The sequence below is a fragment of the Aquarana catesbeiana genome, linkage group LG03 (genome assembly GCF_042186555.1).
Source record: "Aquarana catesbeiana isolate 2022-GZ linkage group LG03, ASM4218655v1, whole genome shotgun sequence".
NCBI lineage: Eukaryota > Metazoa > Chordata > Amphibia > Anura > Ranidae > Aquarana > Aquarana catesbeiana.
This window is the reverse complement of record NC_133326.1, coordinates 733,903,641-733,930,434: the sequence shown is the minus strand read 5'-3', so window position 1 is coordinate 733,930,434 and position 26,794 is coordinate 733,903,641. Positions and strand designations below refer to the sequence as shown.

Sequence of the window (26,794 nt, the reverse complement as noted above, 5' to 3'; positions counted from 1 at the left end):
TACAGACATGCGAAGCTACCCAGAACCCAACTAAACGTCCCGTGAACGATTGGACAGAGCCTGAAGTCCGAGACGACCCAGAAATGAGAATGAACTGCTTGTGAATGAGGATGCGTGGGGGAAGGGGAGCAATGGCTGCCCCGAGGAGCCCCTGCAAAATGAATGGCAGAGAAGATCGAAACTACAAACGGACACCAGTGAAGTGCTCAGTGAAACCCCTTCCAAGCCCTGGCCTGGCCATACTGGTATGGGGAAGTGCGAGGGTGAGTGCCAAAGAACAACTGGTAGGAGTTCAAAGTGCTAAATACCTGAAGGATGTGATGGAGTAGGTGGATGAGGCCCATGCACTATGGCAATAAGTATTGACAACATGGAGAAACCATGCCAGACACAGAATACTGCTCCCACCTGATGCAATCGGGTCGTGCTTCAGCCTGTGACCTGACAATCGAGTCTAAAACAGAACCGAGGAAGGAGGGCCAGACTCCACCCCAGGGAAATAAGTCCCATGGCATGAAAACAGTCATACCCAAAGTGACTGAAACCCCCCTATCTGGAACCAGCTGGGGAATGGAAAAGATGACTGGACTGACGTCCCTGAGCAGTCTTCCAGGCCACATCCTAAACAAGATCCGAGCCGAGAGTGGAACCCAGAATCATGATGACGTTTGCCCAAACCTACCACTTAAGGACCGACAAGGGGATGACGAATGCCAATACAGCCCAACCTGAGAACATGCACAAGAGAAGTAACAGACAAGACATGAGAACAACGCCCCTCTGTGCCTACCTAAGTACGAGAACATGAGCAGAAATGCCAAGACCACTGCACGTGAATGAACCTGATGATAGACCCCCCCTCGTGTGAGTAAAGAGTGACTGAAAACTCAGGGCGGGTGTACCCACAGACCATGGTGGGTAATCGTACAGGTGCGGTGAATGAACGTGCATCTTATGACATATGTTATACGGGTGAGAAGATTGTGGTCAACAATCTTAAACAAACGAAACCTCAGCCCGTATGGATCTGTAGACGTGACAGATCCTGACATGTGAGCCCTAGCTACCTGACGCAGGTACAACCATGAACAAAAAATGATGAGACATGACAAACAATGAAAATGAAACAGCTACCGGAGTATGTGCTGTGACTGAACAACAATGCCCCTCTGAGAAATGCTGAGGCTGGACACTGAAGCAGAAACGTTGGGGCAGAAACACAAGGACAACAATGCTATGACAGAAAAAGCTATGACAGAAATGCTGAACTAAATGCTGAGACAGAAACATGATGGCAGAAAAACCTGGGGCAGAAATGTAATGACAGAAAAAACCTGGGGCAGAAATGTAATGACAGAAACCCTGGGGCAGAAATGTAATGACAGCAACCCACGGGCAGAAATGTAATGACAGAAACCCTGGGGCAGAAATGAAATGACAGAAACCCTGGGGTAGAAATGAAATGACAGAAACCCTGGGGCAGAAATGTAATGACAGAAACCCTGGGGCAGAAATGTAATAACAGAAACCCTGGGGCAGAAATGTAATGACAGAAACCCTGGGGCAGAAAAGTAATGATAGAAACCCTGGGGCAGAAATGTAATGACAGAAACCCCGGGGCAGAAATGTAATGACAGAAACCCTGGGGCAGAAATGCCATGACAGAAAAAGCTGGGGTAGAAAACGTTCTGACAGAACGCAGAGGAAGAAACGCGATGTCAGAAATCCTGGGGCAGAAACGCTGAGGCAGAAATGCCATGACCGAAACGCAATGACAGAAATGCTGAGACTGAAATACTGATGACAGAAATGCAAGGACAGAATCCTCTGGCAGAAACGCTATGACGGAAATGCCCAGACAGAAAAAATTGAGCATGAACGCTGAACAAGAAATGCTGGGGCAGAACACTATGACAGACAACACCATGACTGAATAAGAAAAAATGCCATGACAGAAATCCTGGGGCAGAGATGCCATGACAGGGCAGAACTCTAAGCGAGAAATGCTGAACGCTATGACAGAAATGCTGGGCAGAATGTAAAGCCAGAAATGCTGAACGCTATGACAGAAATGCTGAATGCTATAACAGAAATGCTGAACGCTTATGACAGTAATGCTGGGCAGACCGCTATGACAGAAATGCTAAACACTATGACAGAAATGCTGGGCGGAACGCTATGACAGAAATGCTAAACACTATAACAGAAATGCTGGGCAGAACGCTATGACAGAAATGCTAAACACTATGACAGAAATGCTGGGCAGAACGCTATGACAGAAATGCTGAACGCTATGACAGAAATGTTGGACGTTATGACAGAAATGTTGGACGCTATGACAGAAATGTTGGACGCTATGACAGAAATGTTGGACGCTATGACAGAAATGCTGGACGCTATGACAGAAATGCTGGACCCTATAACAGAAATGCTGAACCCTATGACAGAAATGCTGAACCCTATGACAGAAATGCTGAACCCTATGACAGAAATGCTGAAACGCTACGACAGAAATGCTGAACCCTACGACAGAAATGCTGAAACGCTATGACAGAAATGTTGAACCCTATGACAGAAATGCTGAAACGTTACGACAGAAATGCTGAATGCTATGACAGAAATGCTGAAACACTATGACAGAAATGCTGAACCCTACGACAGAAATGCTGAAACGCTAGGACAGAAATGCTGAATGCTATGACAAAAATGCTGGGCAGATTGTTTAAGACAGAAATGCTGAATGCTACGCCAGAAATGCGGAGGCAGGAAATGTTATGACAGGAAAACGCCATGACAGAAAAACAAGTGCTGAGACTAAACGCCTAAACAGAAGCGGTATGACAGAAAACCTGTGCCGAAACGCTATAAAAGAAATCCTGGGGCTGAAATGCCACGCTATGAACACTTGTGACTGAAGCGGTGGATGCCCGGGAGGCGTGCGGGGATGCCTCCCCCCCACATGAATACCGGGAGGTGAGCGGGGGGCGAGCGCCACCCCCGGCCATGAAAACTGGGAGACGTGCGGGCGTCCCCTCCACGATGCACTGCGTGGTACCAGGGAGGTAAATTGGTGGGAGAGTGGCAAGTGGATGGGTGGAGAATGTACGGACGTGCCTCCCCCCTCCCCCCGGCATGAGAGCCGGGAGAAGTGGGCAGGCAGCACCCCGGACAGATGGAGCTGTGGGGAAAGTGGGTGGTTGGAGGATGGACGACCGGACAGAAGGCACAACCCCTCCCCCTCCCCCGTGGTGTGAGTGCCAGGAGAAGCGGGCGGGCTGTCGGGAATAGAGGAATGAAAGGGAGAGGCGGCCGGTGGCCCCCCTGACTATGCGGGATTGTTCCCAGATGGATGGATGGATAGACGCCCCCCCATGGGAGCCGGGAGAAGCCAGCGGGCCATGGATGATGGCTGGATGCCCCCCCGCTCCCCCCGGGAGCGCCGGGAGAAGCGGGCAGCCCCCACAGCTCTGGCAGGCACCTGGATGAAAGGGAGAAGCGGGCAGCAGCTACGTTGATGGACGGACACCCCTACCCCCCCCACGAGCGCCGGGAGAAGCGGGCAGGCAGCACCTGACCAGCTGCAGCCGAAGGAGGATGGAGGATGGATGGATGACACCCCTCCCTTCCCCCGGTATAATCACCGGGAGAAGCGGGCGGGCCGCACCTGATTGCTGCAGCCGAAGGAGGAATGAGGGTGGAGGATGGATAGACGGCCCCCCTCCCTTCCCCCGGCATGATCACCGGGAGAAGCGGGCAGGCTGCACCTGATTGCTGCAGCTGAGGGGAAGAGGGGTGGGAGGAGAGTGGATGGATGGCTGGACGGCCCTCCTCCCTCCCCCCCCGACATAATTGCCGGGAGAAGCGGGCGGGCAGCCCCCCCGTGGCACCGTATGCAGAGAGGAGCAGGCAGCTAGCTGGACATCTCCCCCAGAAAAGCGGGCTGGCGGGCGGCTCCCCCTGGAGCAAGCAGGTAAGGGGAGAGAGTAGCTAGCCAGCGAGTGGCTCCCTCGTGGAGCTGTATGACAGGGAGAGGAGTCGGAGTTGGCAGCGGGCGGCCGAGCACCCCCCCTCGCTGAAACAACCGGAAGAAGCAGGGACCCGTAATGTGGGTGCCGAGGGGGGACCAGGTGGGTGGACAGGCGAACTCCCCGGTGAAGCACCGAGAGAGGCACCGCCACCATGTTGCAGCCGACCCGGAAGTGACCTGTAGGCCCCACCCCCTATTGAACCCAGAGTCGCAGACGAGCCCTGGCCTGATAGAGGAGGAGGCTTAAGTAGCCCTCTCAGCCTCCTCCCACAAATACAGGCTAGCCTCCGGCTAGCCTTTACACCTGTCATTGTCTCCCTTCTGCAGGATAGGAGTTATAAATCCTGGAAAGTTACCCCTCCCCCATCATCACTAGAAGAAATGATGAACATCCCTAACTCCCATCCCCTTTATGAGTCCTTGTCTGCCATAAAAAGTCCCAAGGCTTCCTCTGCCACAGGCTCCCCCTGCTGTGTCTGAGCCAATGAGAAGGGAGAGAGCCAAGAGAGCCTCTGCTCTTGTGCACATTGCTGGATGGAGATCAGGCTCAGGTAAGTATTGGGGGGATGGGGGAGCTGCATGCAGAAGCTGTTTTACTTTCATACAGAGAATACAGAAAATACATTAAGTGGTTCCCAACCAGCCGCCACAGTTGTACTGCAGCAGGTTGGCTCTCCTGCGTAAATCGCCATCATTGTTCGTCGGTCACGCACCCCGCCGTCCCCACAATAATTGGATTGATTTCAGAACCGATCAGTCTACAGGCCCAGGTCAATGATTTCTGGCCTGGACCTGCTGATCGGTTCTGGTGAATGGCAGACTGTCCTCTGTCTGTGTAATGTAAACACAGGCAGAGGAAGTGATGTCATCTCCCCTCGTGGAGCCCTTTTAGTTTCCAGCGATCGAGGAGAAGACATCTACTGTGAGTACACCAACACTACACTGACACCAGGACATGTAGGTACACATTTAACCCCTTGATCACCCCCTGATCGCCCCCCAGTTAACCCTTTCACTCCCTGTCACAGTGTAACTAATATAGTGTACAGATCTCTTTTCTAATCACCGTATTAGTGTCACGGGTGACATTAGTTAGGTTTTAGTGTGAGTTAGTGGTAGCGTCAATCCCAGACAGCGTCAGATTAGTGCCAGGTACTAGACATGTGCACACTGAAATATTTTGTTTCAGAATTTCGCTTTCGTCTGAAAAATAAATTTATTTAGTTACTTCTGAAATTCGTTTTTATTAATTTTGTTTTTCGTTAAAAATTGCATTCGTCCGTAAATCCAAATTAAGGTTGAATCTGTCATTGAAGGCTTATGGTGTCTGTCGAATGTTCAAAGAAGATTCGACAGAGCACCTAAACTGTACGACGCTGTATAGTTTACCTGCTCTGTCGAATCTTCTTAGAACTTTCAACAGACACCATAAGCCAAAGTACGTGTGTACTTAGTTCTAGCTATTTTACTGCTTCTCCTCTTTGGTTACAATCAGCCAATAACATTCATCATCATCATTATTTTTATTTATCTTTTCTCCCCTATGTCAAATCTTTTCTCCCCTACGTCAAATCTTTTCTCCCCTACGTCGAATCTTTTCTCTCTATGTCAAATCTTTTCTCTCTATGTAGAATAATTTTGGACTAATAGAGTTAAGGTTAGGCACATTCGACCACAGGTTTGGTGGACACAGATTGTTATTGTCAACATCATGTCGAATCTCCTATCTATATCGAACTGTTGTAGCAACGAAAAGGAAAATAAAACATTTGTTTATGTCGGATCTTTCGTTTTTCGGATTCTGCACTTTCGTTATCGTTTGTTAAAACGATAATGAAAATATCTGAAATTCGGACGAAAATGCATTCGGACGAAAACGAATGCACATGTCTAGCATGCTCTACTTTTGCTGACTGCACTGAACTGCACTGCAATAATGTAAACTAAACCCATAGGATTGCCTCGATTTTGGACTGTTTATGCAGTTGGAGTGCAGTCCAAAATGTGTCCCACTGCAGGCCACTGCATTAGGTGTGAAAGGGCCCTAAGAAAGATCAACAAAAATACATGAAATTCAGACGAAAACGAATGCACCTGTCTACAGGTACACTAATACACACACAAACTATATAGCTCCATTGTTAGTATAGTATCTGAACGGATCAATATCTTTGATCTGATCAGAACTATATTAGCATTCCCAAAAGCACGACATTAGCAGGATCAGCCCAGACACCTGCCAGCACCTGTGTTTAGCCCCTCCTCCCAGCCCAGCCCACCCAAGTGCAGTATCAATAGATCACTGTCACTTACAAAACACAGCACACAAAACTGCAGCGTTAGCAGAGTCACACCTGATCCCTGCTAGCACTAACAGTTACTTTTATTTGTAGCGATTGAAGCAGTCGCTGACAACCAGGTGCTCTTTTATCTGTGAGTCACACTAGCTGTACCTATAAATTTAGTGGCCGAAAATTCCAAACAGAGGTACAGCATTGAAGAGATCTCACTGTCAGATTCAGGCTCATTATACAAATCGGTAGAGAGCACCCTGACAGATAGCTCTGATGATGGAGTAGTGGTCCCTGCTAAGGTCAAGCGTACCCGACCCCGTTCTTATGTTGCTGGGGTGCAACAACTGCATGGTTATTGTATGGAGCAGAGAGCCCGTACTAGTGTCACTCATCCTTCTGGTGAACTGGCAAGCACTAGCAGCCTAGTACATCCTGGTCATAGACAAACCAGCACTGCAGAAACACTTAGTGATGTGGCGAGTCCCATAAGTGCAGTCAAGCTGTTACGGTGGCTAGTACAAGTAGTGCCCTGCAGCCACCAAGAGTTTGAACACAGGCCTGTAGAGCCCTTCCTGATGTGTCTGCTAATCCTGATTGGAGGCCAACACTTCTGCAGCACCCGTTCCTCCCCCATTCATTGGCCAACCCAGAATTCAGGTGGAAACACTGGATTTTAGTACCCTTGACTAGAGATGAGCCCCCCAGTTCGGTTCGCACCAGAACTTGCGAACAGACAAAACATTTGTACAAACACAGTTAAAGTCTATGAGACACAAATGTGAAAATAAAAACCGCTCATTTTAAAGGCTTATATGCAAGTTATTGCCATAAAAAGTGTTTGGGGACCTGGGTCCTGCTCCAGGGGATATTTATCAATGCAAAACAAGTTTTTAAAACGGCCGCTTTTTCAGGAGCAGTGATTTTAATGATTTTTTCTCTCTTCTGAAATTCCAACAATTATTCTTGGTGACTTCAACATCCCTGTTAATCTTAACACTCCCGCTACTTCTAAGCTGCTGCGCTTAACCTCCCCTTTTGACCTAAAACAATGGACAAGCGCTTCTACTCACTCTGTTGGCAACTGCCTTGACCTCATGTTCTCCTACTTATGCACTCCGCACAACCTCTCCAATATTCCTTTTCATCTCTCTGATCACCACCTTATTAGTTTCACTCTCTCCTTGTCTGCCTCCTCTCTGCCTTCCAACTACCAAACTATTACCCATAGAAACCTTTGTCATCTCAACCCTTCTCTTCTTTTTTCTGCTACATATTGTCTCTATGACAAAATCTCATCCTTGTCCTGCCCCAACTTGGCCACTTCTGTCTACAACAGTTCACTGTCATCCACCCTGGATACCTTCACCCCACTTACTACGCACAGAATCAGGCCCCGACCACTACAACACTGGCAGACAGACAATACCAGAAGCCTAAAAAAAAGCAGCCGTGCTCTTCAGCGTCTGTGGTGAAAGACTAATGTCGCGTACACATGAGTGGACTTTCCGGCAGACTTGGTCGAAAAATCTGCTCGGCTGTATGCTAGTCTGACGGACTAAAACCGATGCTAGGGCAGCTATTAGGTACTGGCTATCAACTTCCTTATTTTAGTCCAGTCGTAGGTCATCACGTATGAATCCGTCGGACTTTGGTGTGATCGTGTGTGTCCAAGTCTGTTCGTTTGAAAGTCTGGCGGATGTACGCTGCAAAGTCCGTCGGAAAGATTGTCGGACCTAGTCCATTGAAAAGTCCGCTCGTGTGTACGTGGCATTAGTCACAGCAAGATTTCAGCCAATATAAATCTGCCCTCCAAAAATACCATTCCTGCCTCCACACTGCCAAACAGACCTACTTTATCACCCTCATTAACACCCTCTCACGCAGTCCCCGTCATTTCTTTTCTACCTTTACCACTCTACTTTGTCCTCCATTACCCTGACTCACTAACTTACTCACTGCCCAGGAGGTTGCTAATCACTTCAAAAATAAGATTGAGACGATTAGTCTCGATCTCCGCTCTAAAGGTATCTCCCTCACTTTACACTCCTTGTCCTCCTGCTCAATCAATACTTCCCTCTTTTAACCCAGCGAATATAGAAGAAGTCACTAAACTTTTTTCTAACACCCACCTAACCTCCTGCCCCCTGGACCCTGTTCCTTCTCAAATACTATGGTCGCCATCTGACTCTATCCTACACTCCTTAACTCATATCTTCAATCTCTCACGCTCTACTGGCATCTTCCCCAACCCTCTAAAACATGCGCTAGTCACTCCCATTCCAAAAAAGGCCTCACTAGACCCCACCAATCTTAACAACCTAAGACCCATCTGTAACGAAACCCTAAGTATGAAAGGGGTTAAAGCCGTTTAGAACATTCCATTTCCGAACACAAAGGCAGCTACAGAACACTCCGATCAGCCAAACAAGAAACCCATACGAATAATTCTTCCTCCCAAGTACGAGACAAGGCTCTGTCTTGAGGGTCAAGCAGGAATGAACTTTTATTGAAAGGAATACAGGTCTTATATACAGTAAAAAGAGGAGGTGTATACCTCCTGCTCATATTACTCTGAAAATACACCTGTGACCAGAAACCTAATTAAAATGAGCTCATTAACTAATCCCTTTAAGCAGCCTGGCCATTGTTATGATAAATAAGGATTTCACTACAGGTCAGACTGTCACCGAGCTTCACATAGTAGATGATACAGTAGGTGACCGTGATATTGTGTCAATCTCGCCGCTGTTACCGGCGAGATTTGACACCTGCGAGCTCCGTCGCAGGAGCCAGCGCTGAGATGGCTCACTCATCAGGAAAGGAAAACTTATTTTTCCTTTCGCGATAAGTGACAGGCAGTGCTGACAGCTGTCTGGTATGAATCCTGAGGGGGTTCCCCCCAGGGGCATACCAGGCCCTTAGGTCTGTTATGGATTGTAAGGGGAACCCACACCATTTTTTTAAAAAATTTTGGCCAGGGTTTCCCTTAATATCCATGCCAGACCTGAAGGGCCTGGTATGGAATTTAGGGGGACTCCCACGTCATGTTTTTTTTGTTATTTTGGTTCGGGGTTCCCCTGTGGGGAATTCCCATGCCGTTTTTATCAATTAACTTTTATGTGTATTGTCGGACCGGTAATTCATTAATAGCCGCGAGTAGTTTTAAATGACTTTTTTTCCTTTGAAATGTCATTTTGCTGTCAGACTGTTCTAAACATGGGAAACATGCGCCTTTTTACAGGCATACTATAGACACCCCCCAGGTACGAAATTTACAGGAATATTACACTTTTATTGTTTCACTTTAAGCATTATTAAAATCACTGCTCCCGAAAAACGTCCGTTTTTAAAACTTTTTTTTGCATTGATCCATGTTCCCTGGGGCAGGACCCAGGTCCCCAAACACTTTTATGACAATAACTTGCATATAAGCCTTTAAAATTATCACTTTTGATTTCCCCCATAGACTTTTAAAGGGTGTTCCACGGCTTTTGAATTTGCCGCAAACACCCCAAATCGTTCGCTGTTCAGCGAACTGGTGAACAGACGATGTTCGAGTCGAACATGAGTTCGAAACGAACTCGAAGCTCATCCCTAGATAGCAGGTACAGGTTTCAGAACACGGGTAAGCTGCACATCAATCAGCACTGCACAAGTGCAGCTGCTGTTCTTTTAAAGGCCCATTGGCACCAAGCAGAAGTTAGCATGTGCGCACACACGCTGCTGCCATGCGTGCACACATGCATCTCCATTTTGCTGCAGTAAATCCCTGACACTACTGTTATACTGTTACTGTGTTTTATTGTTAACCATTGTTTGCTCTGCAGGTACGCCATTCATTTTCAGCACAGGTTTATTTATTGTGACAGCAACAGGGTTTGCTCTCACGATACATAAATCCGTGACTCCAGCACTGTAGGAGGTGATTTCAGCACCATAGTTAAAAAAAGCATATGTGCGAATCATGGGGGCAGAGGTGGACATTAGGGGCATATATTTTTGTTTAATTTTCTTGGCAGTGATTTCTTCAACCATCGATGTGAATGGAGGTGGGCTGAACAAAAAAAAAAAAGAACGGTGCATATATGCCCATCATTAGAAGTGGGTGGATGAAGGGTGGTATTCTAATGGTGGGCATAACACCGATCGATTGATGTGAATTGAGGAATATGGCTGCATGAAAAAAAAGAACATTACAATATATACCCAACAAGGACCATACTGGTATGTTGCTTGACTTTGAGTGGTTATACTGAAATGATGCCTGCAGGTTTAGGCATCATCTTGGTATCTTTCATTTAAGCCAGCGGTCAACTTTCATGTAAAAGCAATCCTAGTGCCTAATTAGTCTCTAGACTGCTTTTACAAGCAGTGAGAGGGAATGTCTCCCCCTTCTTCCATGGTTTTCTGAGGCTCTCCTGTCCCACCGTGTAACCCGAGGATGCAGCCGGTGGTTCCGTCAGCTGACATAGAGCTGATCAGTGACTAGAATGGCTCCAATCATCGCTATGGCCTAAAAAAACGGAAGCTACGAACATTTCACGACTTCAGTTTTGCCGGACATAAACAGCGCCATTGGGAAATTGGGAAAGCATCTTATCACACCGATCTCGGTGTGGTCAGATGCTTTTAAGGGCTGAGGAGAGATCTAGAGTCTAATAGACCCAAAAATTTTCAAAAAAAGAGTACTTGTCACTAGATATTGCTATCATAGGGGATATTTACATTCCCTATGATAACAATAAAAATGATTAAAAAATAAAATTAAAGGGACAGTGTAAAAATAAAATAAAAAGCAATATAAATTATTTAAATAAATTAAACTACCCCTGTCCCCCCCCCCTTGCACACATGTAATGGTGAATGCAAGTGTCAGTCTTGTGACATATGTGTCATGAACAGGTGTGACCAGAACCGTGTGATCTGCGACAGAGGACACCCAAATGTATATACGTGAAAATATAATAATTTATTAAAGAAAGTGAGTAATATAATACAACCAACTCCAATATGACACAGTGCAATAACCAACCACAGACAGACCCACAAATAACAACAGACAGATAAGTGCAATAAATGGGAAATACCAGGATCAGATACAATAGCCAGGCCAGGGTCATACACAGCAGATCAGCAGATGGACAGGGGATGTTCCAGAGACATAAACATAAGCCAGGCCAAGGTCATACACAGGGAAGTCAGCAGATGGGGTATGGAACACAGGACAGGGAGAGGATAGAAGGGTCAGACTGCAGGCAGGGATGCAAGGTAACAGGTGGGTAGGGATGAGCCGAACACCCCCTGTTTGGTTCGCACCAGAACATGCGAACAGGAAAAAAGTTCGTTCGAACACTGTTAAAGTCTATGGGACACGGACATGAATAATCAAAAGTGTTAATTTTAAAGGCTTATAGGCAAGTTATTGTCATAAAAAGTGTTTGGGGACCTGGGTCCTGCCCCAGGGGACATGGATCAATGCAAAAAAAAGTTTTAAAAAGGGACGTTTTTTTCAGGAGCAGTGATTTTAATAATGCTTAAAGTCAAACAATAAAAGTGTAATATCCCTTTAAATTTCATAGCTGGGGGGTGTCTATAGTATGCCTGTAAAGGGGCGCATGTTTCCTGTGTTTAGAACAGTCTGACAGCAAAATGACATTTCGAAGGAAAAAACCCATTTAAAACTACTTGCGGCTATTGCATTGCCGACAATACACATAGAAGTTCATTGATAAAAAACGGCATGGGAATTCCCCACAGGGGAACCCCGATCCAAAATTTTAAAAAAAAATGACGTGGGGTTCCCCCTAAATTTCATCCCAGACCCTTCAGGTCTGGTATGGATTTTAAGGGGAACCCCGCGCCAAAAAAAAAAAAAAAAAAACGGCGTGGGGTCCCCCCAAAGATCCATACCAGTCCCTTATCCAAGCACGCAACCTGGCAGGCCGCAGGAAAAGAGGGGGGGACGAGAGTACGCCCCCCCTCCTGAACCGTACCAGGCCACATGCCCTCAACATTGGGAGGGTGCTTTGGGGTAGCCCCCAAAACACATTGTCCCCATGTTGATGAGGACAAGGGCCTCATCCCCACAACCCTGGCCGCTGGTTGTGGGGGTCTGCAGGCAGGGGGCTTATCGGAAACTGGAAGCCCCCTTTAACAAGGGGACCCACAGATCCCAGCCCCCCCCCTGTGTGAAATGGTAAGGGGGTACTTACCCCTACCATTTCACTAAAAAAAAACTGTCAAAAATGTTAAAAATGACAAGAGACAGTTTTTGACAATTCCTTTATTTTTAATGCTTCTTCTTTCTTCTATCTTCCTTCATCTTCTTCTGGCTCTTCTGGTTCTTCCTCCGCCGTTCTCGTCCAGCATCTCCTCCGCGGCGTCTTCTATCTTCTTCTCCTCGGGCTGCTCCGCACCCATGGCATGGGGGGAGGCTCCCGCTCTTCTCTTCTTCATTTTCTTCTCCGGCTGCTCTGCACCCATGCTGGCATGGAGGGAGGCTCCCGCTGAGTGACGGCGTCTCCTCGTCTGACGGTTCTTAAATAACGGGGGGTGGGGCCACCCAGTGACCCCGCCCCCTCTGACGCACGGTGACTCGATGGGACTTCTCTGTGATGTCACAGGGAATGCCACAGGGAAGTCCCGTCATGTCCCGTGCGTCAGAGGGGGTGGGGTCACCGGGTGCCCCCCCCGTTATTTAAGAACCGTCAGATGAGGAGACGCCGTCACACAGCGGGAGCCTCCCTCCATGCCAGCATGGGTGCGGAGCGGCCCGGAGAAGAAAATGAAGAAGAGAAGAAGAGCGGGATCCTCCAGCCATGCCATGGGTGCGGAGCGGCCCGAGGAGAAGAAGATAGAAGATGCCGCGGAGGAGATGCTGGACGAGAACGCCGGAGGAAGAACCAGAAGAACCAGAAGATGAAGGAAGATAGAAGAAAGAAGAAGCATTTAAATAAAGGAATTGTCAAAAACTGTCTCTTGTCACTTTTAACATTTTTGACAGTTTTTTAGTGAAATGGTAGGGGTAAGTACCCCCTTACCATTTCACACGGGGGGGCGGGATCTGGGGATCCCCTTGTTAAAGGGGGCTTCCAGATTCCGATAAGCCCCCCACCCGCAGACCCCCACAACCACCGGCCAGGGTTGTGGGGATGAGGCCCTTGTCCTCATCAACACGGGGACAAGGTGTTTTGGGGGGCTACCCCAAAGCACCCTCCCAATGTTGAGGGCATGTGGCCTGGTACGGTTCAGGAGGGGGGGGCGCACTCTCGTCCCCCCCCTCTTTTCTTGCGGCCTGCCAGGTTGCGTGCTCGGATAAGGGTCTGGTATGGATTTTTGGGGGGACCCCACGCCGTTTTTTTTTTTTTTTTTTGGTTCGTGGTTCCCCTGTGGGGAATTCCCATGCCGTTTTTATCAATGAACTTCTATGTGTATTGTCGGCAATGCAATAGCCGCGAGTAATTTTAAATGGGTTTTTTCCTTCGAAATGTAATTTTGCTGTCACGCGAAACATGCGCCCCTTTACAGGCATACTATAGACACCCCAGCTACAAAATTTAAAGGGATATTACACTTTTATTGTTTGACTTTAAGCATTATTAAAATCACTGCTCCTGAAAAAACGTCCGTTTTTAAAACTTTTTTTTGCATTGATCCATGTCCCCTGGGGCAGGACCCGGGTCCCCAAACACTTTTTATGACAATAACTTGCATATAAGCCTTTAAAATTAGCACTTTTGATTTCTCCCATAGACTTTTAAAGGGTGTTCCGCGGCATTCAAATTTGCCGCGAACACCCCAAATTGTTCGCTGTTCGGCAAACTTGCGAACAGCTAATATTCAAGTCGAACATCAGTTCGACTCGAACTCGAAGCTCATCCCTACAGGTGGGACAGGATAGGGTCCGAGACAGGGAGACAGGATCAGGTTCAGGGCACAGGATCAGATCGCTAGCAGGTCAGGAGGCAATGAAGAAATCAAGGCAAACATGTGAATGTTTGCCGGGTATTTATAGGCCTGTGATTGGCCTCAAGTGACACCTGATTGTAAGAGGTACTGTCTGCTCCACACTGCCAGGATCCATCCGCTGGTGGACGCCAGTACTGCGGCCCAAAGATGATGTACTATTAACAGGGAAAAGCTCTCCTGACAGTTCCAAACTGCCAGGAGACACCTGCTGGTGGACCTCAGTACTGCATGCCAAATAACAGGTATTACCAGCGGATGGAACGTGACAGTACCCCCCCTCAAAGGAGCAGCCTCCGGACACTCCAATTGGTTGTAATTGTCCATAGTCTATGGCATCAAGCAGAACAACAGATGGTGGCACAACAGGCAGAACAGGTGGTGGCACAACAGGCATGGGCACTTCAAGCTGGGCAGCAGGCATGGGCACTTCAAGCTGGGCAGCGGGCTCATCAAGCTGGAGAGCAGGCACCGAGACATCAGGCTGGAGGGCAGGCAGGGGGACATCAGGCTGGAGGGCAGGCAGGGGGACATCAGGCTGGAGGGCAGGCAGGGGGACATCAGGCTGGAGGGCAGGCACCGAGACATCAGGCTGGAGGGCAGGCACCGAGACATCAGGCTGGAGGGCAGGCACCGAGACATCAGGCTGGAGGGCAGGCACCGAGACATCAGGCTGGAGGGCAGGCACCGAGACATCAGGCTGGAGGGCTGGCACCGAGACATCAGGCTGGAGGGCTGGCACCGAGACATCAGGCTGGAGGGCTGGCACCGAGACATCAGGCTGGAGGGCTGGCACCGAGACATCAGGCTGGAGGGCTGGCACCGAGACATCAGGCTGGAGGGCTGGCACCGAGACATCAGGCTGGAGGGCTGGCACCGAGACATCAGGCTGGAGGGCTGACACCGAGACATCAGGCTGGAGGGCTGACACCGAGACATCAGGCTGGAGGGCTGACACCGAGACATCAGGCTGGAGGGCTGACACCGAGACATCAGGCTGGAGGGCTGACACCGAGACATCAGGCTGGAGGGCTGACACCGAGACATCAGGCTGGAGGGCTGACACCGAGACATCAGGCTGGAGGACTGGCACCGAGACATCAGGCTGGAGGACTGGCACCGAGACATCAGGCCAGGCAACAGGTACTAGAACTTCAGACTGGGCAGTAGGCACATCAGGCAGAACAGCAGGTGCTGGCACAAGAAGCTGAACAGCAGGCACATCGGACTGGATAGCAGGTACTGGAATTTCAAACCGGGCAGCCAGTACTGGAACTTTAGACTGGGCAGCAGGCACTGGCACATCAGGCAAAACAGCAGGTGCTGGCACAACAGGCTGAACAGCAGGTGCATCGGACTGGATAGCAGGTACTGGAACTTCAAACCGGTCGGCCAGTACTGGAACTTCAGATTGGACAGTGGGCACAGGTGCTGGCACATCAGGCAGAACAGCAGGTACTGGCACAACAGGCTGAACAGCAGGTACATCGGACTGGATAGCAAGTACTGGAACTTCAGACTGGACAGTGGGCACAGGTGCTGGCACATCAGGCAGAACAGCAGGTACTGGCACAACAGGCTGAACAGCAGGTACATCAGACTGGATAGCAGGTACTGGAATTTCAGACTGGGCAGCTGGTACTGGAACTTCAGACTGGTCAGTGGGCACAGGTGCTGGCACATCAGCAGGCATCGGAACATCAGGCTGGGCGGCACACAGGAACACATCAGGCTGGAACAGATCAGCTGGTGGGGAGGCAGGATTGGACACTGGCATGATGGTATGGGTTGGATTAGCTGGTGCGGAGGCAGGTTGGGTTACTGGCAGGATCGTCTTGGTTGGAAAAAACTTTCGTTTTTTCTTTGGCTTAGCCACTGAAGCTCTGTAGGTGAGGGGTGCAGCAGGAAAGGAGGATTGGAATATGGCAGAGAAGAGGTAACAGTAGCTGGAGGAAGTTCCTGTGGGTTTGTGGACAGCTGAGAAGAGGCAGGTGGGTTGAATGCAGGATAGGTGCAGCGGGTAGGGACAGGGTATCGATATTTGGTGGGAAGCAGGGTATATGGGGCCGAAACAGAGGTTGCCATGGGTGAAGGGAAAAAAGACTCCTGGGCAGGCAGGTGTCTAATAGCAGGTCTGGGTTGTGCAGAGCTGACCGAAGCTGGAGATAATAAGTCTGACCATGCCTGTAGTACAGGTTGAACAAACGTGGGTTCACATACTGCCTGTCTAACCAGGGACTGCACCAAATCTATACAATCCACTAGCACCTGTTTAGGACAAACTGAATAATGCTCCAGAAAGTATACAGCTTAATCCTCCAACAGCCACACCAGAGACTCCACCTGATCACTACTGAAGGGGGGAGAAAAATCATCACTTCCTTTAGGACTGCTAGACAAGGCTAGCTCAGCACACACCTGTATCAGGGGCTGAACGTTTTCAAACAGAAATCTACCCTGATCAACCAGAGAATGGGCCAGATGGATACACTCCAGGAGCTGATCCCTGGCCCACTCTTTCAATACCAGATGACAGTAATTGTTATCCTCCAACACCAGTGAGGCAAGGAGAACAAAAGTTTCTGATTGCATTTTAATAGCACTACAATGGTTCCTCTGCGCAGTCACTTCTGGTCAGAGATGGCCTTGATTTACTGTCATGAACAGGTGTGACCAGTACCGTGTGATCTGCGACAGAGGACACCCAAACGTATATACGTGAAACTATAATAATTTAATAAAGAAAGTGATTAATATAATACAACCAACTCCAATATGACACAATGCAATAACAAACCACAGACAGAGACCCACAAATAACAACAGACAGATAAGTGCAATAAATGGGAAAATACCAGGATCATAAACAATAACCAGGCCAGGGTCATACACAGCAGATCAGCAGATGGACAGGGGATGTTCCAGAGACATAAACGTAAGCCAGGCCAAGGTCATACACAGGGAAGTCAGCAGATGGGGTATGGAACACAGGACAGGGAGAGGATGGATGGATCAGACTGCAGGCAGGGATGCAAGGTAACAGGTGGGACAGGATAGGGTCCGAGACAGGATCAGGGCACAGGATCAGGGCTCTAGCAGGTCAGGAGGCAATGAAGAAATCAAGGCAAACATGTGAATGTTTGCCGGGTATTTATAGGCCTGTTATTTGCCTCAAGTGACACCTGATTGTAGGAGGTACTGTCTGCTCTACACTGCCAGGATCCATCCGCTGGTGGACGCCAGTACTGCGGCCCAAAGATGATATACTATTAACAGGGAAAAGCTCTACTGACAGTTCCAAACTGTCAGGAGACACCTGCTGGTGGACCTCAGTACTGCATGCCAAATAACAGGTATTACCAGCGGATGGAACATTTCCTGACAATATGTGAACAGCAATTGCACCATGCATGTGAGGTATCACCGCAAACGTCAGATCGAGGGCAGTAATTCTAGCAGTAGACCTCCTCTGTAAATCTAAAGTGATAACCTGTAAAGGCATTTAAAGGCTTTTTAAAATGTGTATAGTTTGACGTCGCTGTGCGGGTGTGCGTAATTTTAAAGCATGTCGTGTTTGGTATCTATGTACTCAGAATAAGATCATATTTTATATTTCACTAAACATTTGGGCAATATAATGTGTTTTTGTACATTACAATTTAAAAAATATTTTTTTTCCCCAAAAATTGCATTTGAAAAATCACTGTCCAAATACTTTGTGAAAAAATAAACACCCACCATTTTAATCTGTAGGGCCTTTTTAAAAAAAATATATGATATATATGACTGCAGACTTTGCCAGACCGGATGGCGTGCCCTATTGACCCCCTGTACATAGCTTAAAGAACGGTGCACATCATTCCAACATAGTGTCATCATTTACGCAGGACCCTGACCAATGTCCTATTCTGGCCCCTACTGTGAGATCTCCATAGAAGCTGTAAAGTTATCGTTTCCAGCTGCACATCGCCTGTTCCTTTCCTGCGGCCCGTTACATTTCAAATCTATAGGTTGAATTAGACCTCTACATACGCCATCCACTGACAATATTAATTTCAGTCTTGCCTGAATACTCTGTGTGTTTTGATTGCGGTGCCATTCACCATATCTCAAATTTAAAATCTCCTATACAAATACCCCTGATGAAAGGACTTTGAACCTGAAACACGTTGGGCACCGGATAGCTTTCCCTGTATTTGGTTACCGGAAAGTGTTCTTGGTTACTGGAGAGAAACTACTCTGTATACGTACTTTTGTATTCTACTGCAAGATATTATATTATGTGTGTTTGTGTCTGATGTACATGTTTGTTTTAGTAAACATCGTATGATGATTGTTTAGTTTCCATTATAATGACGATTTTACTCATTCCATTAGTGTTTTTGCCAATTTAAAGTCCCAATTGGGGGTATTCTAAATTTCTCTATATATACAGGGGTGTGGCAAACTCTCTAGTTTTTCTGGTATGACAAAAATATTTATCATATGATGTTTGGGGGTTCAAAGTCATTTTCTAGCAAAAAAAAAAATTTTTTTTCATGCAAACAAAAAGTGTCAGAAAGGACTTGGAGGTACAAGTGGTTAGAAGAGTGGGTGATGTGTGGCATAAGCTTCTAATGTTGGGCATAAAATTCCAGGACAGTTAAAAACCCCAAAATGACCCCTATTTGGAAAGTAGACACCCCACGCTATTTGCTGAGAGACATGTTGAGTCCATGGAATATTTAATATGTTGCCACAAGTTGCTGGAAAATATATATTTTTTTTACACAAAGTTGTCACTAAATGATATATTGCTCACACATGAGCAATATATCCACATGGTATATGTGGAATTACATCCCAAAATACATTCTACTGCTTCTCCTGAGTACGGGGATACCACATGTGTGGGACTTTTTGAAGTCTAGCCGTGTACAGGACCCCAAAAATCAATCAGCGCCTTCAGGATTTTCTTTTTTCAAATTTTAAAGTTTTGTGACAAAAAGTGAGATGTGCAAAATACTCACCATGCCTCTCAGCAAATAGCTTGGGGTGTCTACTTTCCAAAATGGGGTCATGTGGGGGGGTTTGTGCTATCTGGGCATTTCATTGCCTCCGAAAACTGTGATAGGCAGTGAGGAGTGAAATCAAAAATTTACACTCTTATGCCCTGTACACGATCAGACATTGATCGAACATTCTAACGGATGTTGGCTCAAACTTGTCTTGCATACACACGGGCGCACAAAGTTGTTGGAAAATCCGCTCGTTCCGAACACGGTGGCATAAAACACGTACGTCGGGACTATAAATGGGGCAAAAGCCAATATCTTTTGTCTCTTAATTTATTCTGAGCATGTGTGGCACTTTGTCCATCGGATTTGTCTACACACGATCGGAATTTAAAGTATCAGATTTTGTTGTCGGAAAATTTTATAGCCTGCTCTCAAACTTTGTGTGTCGGAAATTCCGATGGAAAAAGTCAGATGGAGCCCACACACGGTTGGAATTTCTGACAACAAGCTCCGATCACACATATTCCGTCGGAAAGTCAGACCGTGTGTACAGGGCATTAGAAAACCTGAGGGCGGTGATTGGTATTTGCGGTCCTGTACGTGGCTAGACTCCCAAGAAGTCCCACACATGTGGTATCCCTGTACTCAGGAGAAGCAGCGGAATTTGGAGGTGTAATTCCACATACAGTGGGGATGGAAAGTATTCAGACCCCCTTAAATTTTTCACTCTTTGTTATATTGCAGCCATTTGCTAAAATCATTTAAGTTCATTTTTTTTCCTTATTATTGTATATACGGCACTCCATATTGACAGAAAAACACAGAATTGTTGACATTTTTGAAGATTTATTAAAAAAGAAAAACTGAAATATCACATGGTCCTAAGTATTCAGACCCTTTGCTGTGACACTCATATATTTAACTCAGGTGCTGTCCATTTCTTCTGATCATCCTTGAGATGGTTCTACACCTTCATTTGAGTCCAGCTGTGTTTGAATATACTGATTGGACTTGATTAGGAAAGCCACACACCTGTCTATATATGACTTTACAGCTCACAGTGCATGTCAGAGCAAATGAGAATCATGAGGTCAAAGGAACTGCCTGAAGAGCTCAGAGACAGAATTATGGAAAGGCACAGATCTGGTCAAGGTTACAAAAAAATTCTGCTGCACTTAAGGTTCCTAAGAGCATAGTGGCCTCCATAATCCTTAAATGGAAGACGTTTGGGACGACCAGAACCCTTCCTAGCGCTGGCTGTCTGGCCAAACTGAGCTATCAAGGAAGAGCCTTGGAGAGAGAGGTAAGGAAGAACCCAAAGATCACTGTGGCTGAGCTCCAGAGATGCAGTCGGGAGATGGGAGAAAGTTGTAGAAAGTCAACCATCACTGCAGCCCTTTACCAGTCAGGGCTTTATGGCAGAGTGGCCCGACGGAAGCCTCTCCTCAGTGCAAGACACATGAAAGCCCGCATGGAGTTTGCTAAAAAAACACCTGAAGGACTTCAAGATGGTGAGAAATAAGATTCTCTGTTCTGATGAGACCAAGATAGAACTTTTTGGCGTTAATTCTAAGGGGTATTTGTGGAGAAAAACAGGCACTGCTCATCACTTGTCCAATACAGTCTTGACAGTAAAGCATGGTGGTGGCAGCATCATGCAGTGGGGGTGTTTTTCAGCTGCAGGGACAGGACTACTGGTTGCAATCGAAGGAAAGATGAATGCGGCCAAGTACAGGGATATCCTGGACGAAAACCTTCTCCAGAGTGCTCAGGACCTCAGACTGGGCCGAAGGTTTACCTTCCAACAAGACAATGACCCTAAGCACACAGCTAAAATAATGAAGGAGTGGCTTCACAACTCCATGACTGTTCTTGAATGGCCCAGCCAGAGCCCTGACTTAAACCCAATTGAGCATCTCTGGAGAGAACTAAAAATGGCCGTCCACCAACGTTTACCATCCAACCTGGCAGAACTGGAGAGGATCTGCAAGGAGGAATGGCAGAGGATCCCCAAATCCAGGTATGAAACACTTGTTGCATCTTTCCCAAAAAGACTCATGGCTGTATTAGATCAAAAGGGTTCTTCTACTAAATACTGAGCAAAGGGTCTGAATACTTAGGAGCATGCGATATTTCAGGTTTTCTTTTTTAATAAATCTGCAAAAATGTCAACAATGCTGTGTTTTTCTGTAAATATGGGGTGCTGTGTGTACATTAATGAGGACAAAAATGAACTTAAATGATTTTAGCAAATGGCTGCAATATAACAAAGAGTGAAAAATTTAAGGGGGTCTGAATACTTTCCATCCCCACTGTATAACCATGTCATGTATGAGCAATATATCATTTAGTGACAACTTTGTGTCATTTTTTATTTCTTTTAGATAGTAAGCTCTTCTGAGCAGGGCCCTCTTAATCCTATTGTATTGTATTGTATTGTATTATAACTGTATTGTCTCCCTTTTATATTGTAAAGCGCTGCGTAAACTGTTGGCGCTATATAAATCCTGAATAATAATATTATATTATATTATATATATATATTATAATAATAATTTCTTTTATAATTTTTTAATAACCTGTGACAAAAAATAAAATATTCAATGGACTCAACATGCCTCTCAGCAAATTCCTTGGGGTGTCTACTTTGCACAATGGGGTGATTTGGGGGGTTTGTACTGCCCTGTCATTTTAGCACCTCAAGAAATGAGATTGGCAGTCATAAACTAAAAGCTGTGTAAATTCCAGTAAATGTACCATAGTTTGTAGACATTATAACTTTTGTGCAAACCAATAAATATACACTTATTGAATGTTTCATGTGGCTGAATACATTTTGGCCTAAATATATGACTAAAATTAAGTTTATTGGATTTTTTTTATAACAAAAAGTATAAAACATAATTTCTTTCAACATTTTCGGTCTTTTTTCATTTTTATTGCAAAAAATGAAAATCTCAGAGGTGATCAAATACCACCAAAAGAAAATTCTATTTGTGGGATAAAAAGGACGCACATTTAGTTTGTGTACAGCTTTGAATGACTACGCAATTACCAGATAAAGCAGCACAGTGTCAAATTGTAAAAAGTTCTCTGGTAATTAAGGGGGTAAATCCTTCCGGGACTGAAGTGGTTAAGGTAAAAAACCTTCATCCTTTACATCCTCTGTGATAATTCCTGTAACATCCTAGTATATGATCTATATCTATGGAGATGATATCTGATTTCTGGAGACACTAAAGAATGGGGGATGGAAGAATAAAGTGCTTTAATGTGAAGTGTCCCCCCTGTGAACCTAGAATCCCATTGTAAATGTGGAATATCCACCAATATAGTACTTGTATATAGTAATATATCCCAGAAGCCTCAGCACTAAAGGCTGGAAATGTATATCCCCCTTACATTCTCTATAAGGGATCCTATTCCTGCCACAATCCGGTGACCTTCAATGGGAACTCCTGATTTGTGGACTTTAGGAAGGTGATGGATTATTGGGGTCACTGGGGTATCCACCATCATAAATTCTGCTATTTTATTTCATAAACCCCCCAGATCCTTTCCTTTATCTATCAATTTCAGAAGCCCCTGTATGTGACACTGTGTGAGGTCCTGCTTAAAGCAGAGTTCCCATTTTTTTAAAAAATTAAAAGTGTTTTTTTTTTATTTTTTTAGGAACATTACTAATTTTTTTTGGGGGGGTGGAACTCCACTTTAATAACCGGGAATATAAGGGGGTGACTGAGCTGTTACAGCACCCCCTCTTTATACTGTGTAGACATAAGTACTACAACTGCTTCACCTTTATCAGCTTCCCTAATAGCAAGATCTTTCCTCTGTATAACATTCTGTATATCCTGATATTCCGCTCTAGTGATGTTATGTCACTTTTCACTAAATGGGAATAATTCCTCATATTCATCTTATAATATAATATCATGTGTCTGGATTTGTCTTTGTAGGTTGGATGGATGTGGTGTGACTTCCTCCGGCTATGATGATCTCCGATCCATTCTTATCAATAATCCATCCCTCACCAGACTGGATTTATCATTTAATAATCTGGAAGACTCTGGAATAAAACGTCTATGTGAGGGGCTCAGACATCCTGGCTGTACTCTGCAGCACCTGAGGTGAGAGTTGTCCTATAAATGATATAATATTCTGCAGGATTCTGGTATAAATCTTCTATGTGAGGGATCCAGACATGTCACCTAGATGAAAGTTATACAAACACAGACTTCTGATTGGCTGGTTACCTTGGGAGTTCCCATCATAGTCCTTCAGGTCACTTGCTGTTATTGGCTTTCATCCCCTCCCCCCTCCACTGACTATCATAGATCAGACTTTGGCTGGGTCCACACAGCGGCTCACAGCAGGAGGTCCGGTGCATCTCCATTCACCGTTTCAGGGCCGTTTTCAACAGAATTTTTGGCTGAATTCGGTCCTGAAACGAACCAGAAGACGGACAGCACTCCGTATTCTCTTCGTTCAGTGACCAATCATAGACAGATGGTCCTCAATTAGAATCTGGAAGGACAGAGCGAGTCTCTAGACCAGAAGTGACCCCTAGATGCCAATAAAATCCCCCCATCCTTGTAGATATAAAATTGTCACCTCACTGAGCCTCCAAGAGAGGTCCTAGTCATTTCATCTACAAGGCCAGCAGAGGACGAGGCCGATACAGTGAGACGGCCCCAAACTGTCTGCCAGTAGGGATGAGCCGAACACCCCCCCGGTTCAGTTCGCACCAGAACCTGCGAACGAAATGAAAATTTGCACGAACATTAGAACCCCATTGACGTCTATGGGACGCGAACGTTCAAAATCAAAAGTGCTCATTTTAAAGGCTAATTTTCATGGTATTGTCCTAAAAAGGGTTTGAGGACCCGGGTCCTGCCCCAGGGGACATGTATCAATGCAAAAAAAACTTTTAAAACGGCCGTTTTTTCGGGAGCAGTGATTTTAATGATGCTTGAAGTAAAAAAAAAAAGGGAAATATTCCTTTAAATATCGTACCTGGGGGGTGTCTATAGTATGCCTGTAAAGTGGCACGTGTTTCCCGTGCTTAGAACAGTCCCTGCACAAAATGTCATTTTTAAAAGAAAAAAAGTCATTGAAATCTGCTTGCGGCTTTAATGTAATGTCGGGTCTTGGCAATATGGATGAAAATCAGTGAGACAAATGGCATGGGTACCCCCCAGTCCATTACCAGGCCCTTTGGGTCTTGTATGGATATTAAGGGGAACCCCGCACCCAAATTAAAAACAGGAAAGGTGTGGGGCCACTAGGCCCTATATACTCTGAACAGCAGTATACAGGCGGTGCAAACAAGACAGGGACTGTAGGTTTGTTGTTAAGTAGAATCTGTTTGTAATTTTCAACTGGTACATTTTTAACATGTTTAACTCCAGCCAAAAAATCTTTTTTAAGCTTTTTGGAAAACATAGGGAAGGGTTATCACCCCTGTGACATTTGTTTTGCTGTCTGTGCTCCTCTTCAGAAGATTTCACCTCACTTTTTGTCCCAATGACAAATGTTTTTTCAAAATTTGTTTTTTTTTTGTGAAACAAGTATTGCTGATAAAGCATCAGTGGAAAGGAGAAATGTTTGTCCCATATTAACTCTTACAGGAGAGAATTTCCCTTCCTAGGGGTAGATTTCATCTCACTTCCTGTTGTCTCCTTCCGTTTGCAAGTAGGAGTCGTTTGTAAGTTGGATGTTTGAAAGTAGGGGCCTGCCCTATATACTCAGCAGAAATTTGGGCCTTAGGTGTTGTTGTGGCCACAACACTGTAAGCCCTCACAGGGCCCTGCTGTGAAATATTAGATCAAGAATTGTAATTACATGCCCCTGTTGAACAGGGGCAGAAAAATTGGGCCTTAGGCACTGGTGCTGGTGCCACAACACTGCAACCCCTCACAGATACTCTAGTTGGAACGCAGGAACAAGCCCTGCTGCAAAGTATTGCATCAAAAATTGTAATTACACGCCCCTGTTGTACAGGGGCTGAAAAATTGGGCCTTAGGCATGGGTGGCGGCGCCCAGAACCAAAAATGTTCTTACAAGCTATTAGCGTGATCATTGAGGAGGAAGAGGATAATTACTCAGGATAGTCACTCAGCATTAGCATAGGCAGTCTTTGAAGGGATCTGAGATTTCAAAAAAAAATATTCAGTTGCATCAGCATCAGGTGCTTGGTAGCTGGTGGTGATCCAAGACTGATTCATTTTTATGAAGATCAGTCGATCGACCGAGTCGGTGGACAGACGAACCCTGTGATCGGTTACAAAGCCTCCAGCAGCACTGAATGTGCGTTCCGAAAGAACGCTGGAAGCAGGACAGGCCAGTAGCTCAATTGCATACTGTGCAAGCTCTGGCCAGTGATCCATCCTCAAGACTAGGGATGAGCCGAACACCCCCCTGTTCGGTTCGCACCAGAACATGCGAACAGGAAAAAAGTTCGCTCGAACACGCGAACACCGTTAAAGTCTATGGGACACGAACATGAATAATCAAAAGTGCTAATTTTAAAGGCTAATATGCAAGTTATTGTCATAAAAAGTGTTTGGGGACCCGGGTCCTGCCCCAGAGGACATGGATCAATGCAAAAAAAAATTTTAAAAACGGCCGTTTTTTCAGGAGCAGTGATTTTAATAATGCTTAAAGTCAAACAATAAAAGTGTAATATCCCTTTAAATTTAGTACCTGGGGGGTGTCTATAGTATGCCTGTAAAGGGGCGCATGTTTCCTGTGTTTAGAACAGTCTGACAGCAAAATGACATTTCGAAGGAAAAAAAGCCATTTAAAACTACCCGCGGCTATTGCATTGCCGACAATACACATAGAAGTTCATTGATAAAAACGGCATGGGAATTCCCCACAGGGCAACCCAGAACCAAAATTGAAAAAAAAAAAGATGTGGGGGTCCCCCTAAATTCCATACCAGGCCCTTCAGGTCTGGTATGGATATTAAGGGGAACCCCGGCCAAAATTAAAAAAAAAAAAATGACGTGGGGTTCCCCCTAAATTCCATACCAGACCCTTCAGGTCTGGTATGGATTTTAAGGGGAACCCCGCGCCAAAAAAAAAAAAAAAACGGCATGGGGTCCCCCCAAAAATCCATACCAGACCCTTATCCGAGCAAGCAACCTGGCAGGCCGCAGGAAAAGAGGGGGGGACGAGAGTGCGCCCCCCCCCTCCTGAACCGTACCAGGCCACATGCCCTCAACATTGGGAGGGTGCTTTGGGGTAGCCCCCCAAAACACCTTGTCCCCATATTGATGAGGACAAGGGCCTCATCCCCACAACCCTGGCCGGTGGTTGTGGGGGTCTGCGGGCGGGGGGCTTATCGGAATCTGGAAGCCCCCTTTAACAAGGGGACCCCCAGATCCCGGCCCCCCCCCCTGTGTGAAATGGTAAGGGGGTACTTACCCCTACCATTTCACTAAAAAAAACTGTCAAAAATGTTAAAAATGACAAGAGACCGTTTTTGACAATTCCTTTATTTAAAT

General features: G+C 46.2%; 1 protein-coding gene across 1 annotated transcript in view; it reads left to right on the top strand.

Annotated features, from left to right (window-relative positions):
- Nucleotides 1–26,794, top strand: part of LOC141133845 (NACHT, LRR and PYD domains-containing protein 3-like) — a 158,647-nt gene that overhangs the window by 60,429 nt on the left and 71,424 nt on the right. The window contains exon 7 of the mRNA XM_073623422.1: nucleotides 23,243–23,413. Within this exon, the coding sequence (XP_073479523.1) occupies nucleotides 23,243–23,413 (171 nt within the window). The remainder of the gene's footprint in view (nucleotides 1–23,242; nucleotides 23,414–26,794) is intronic.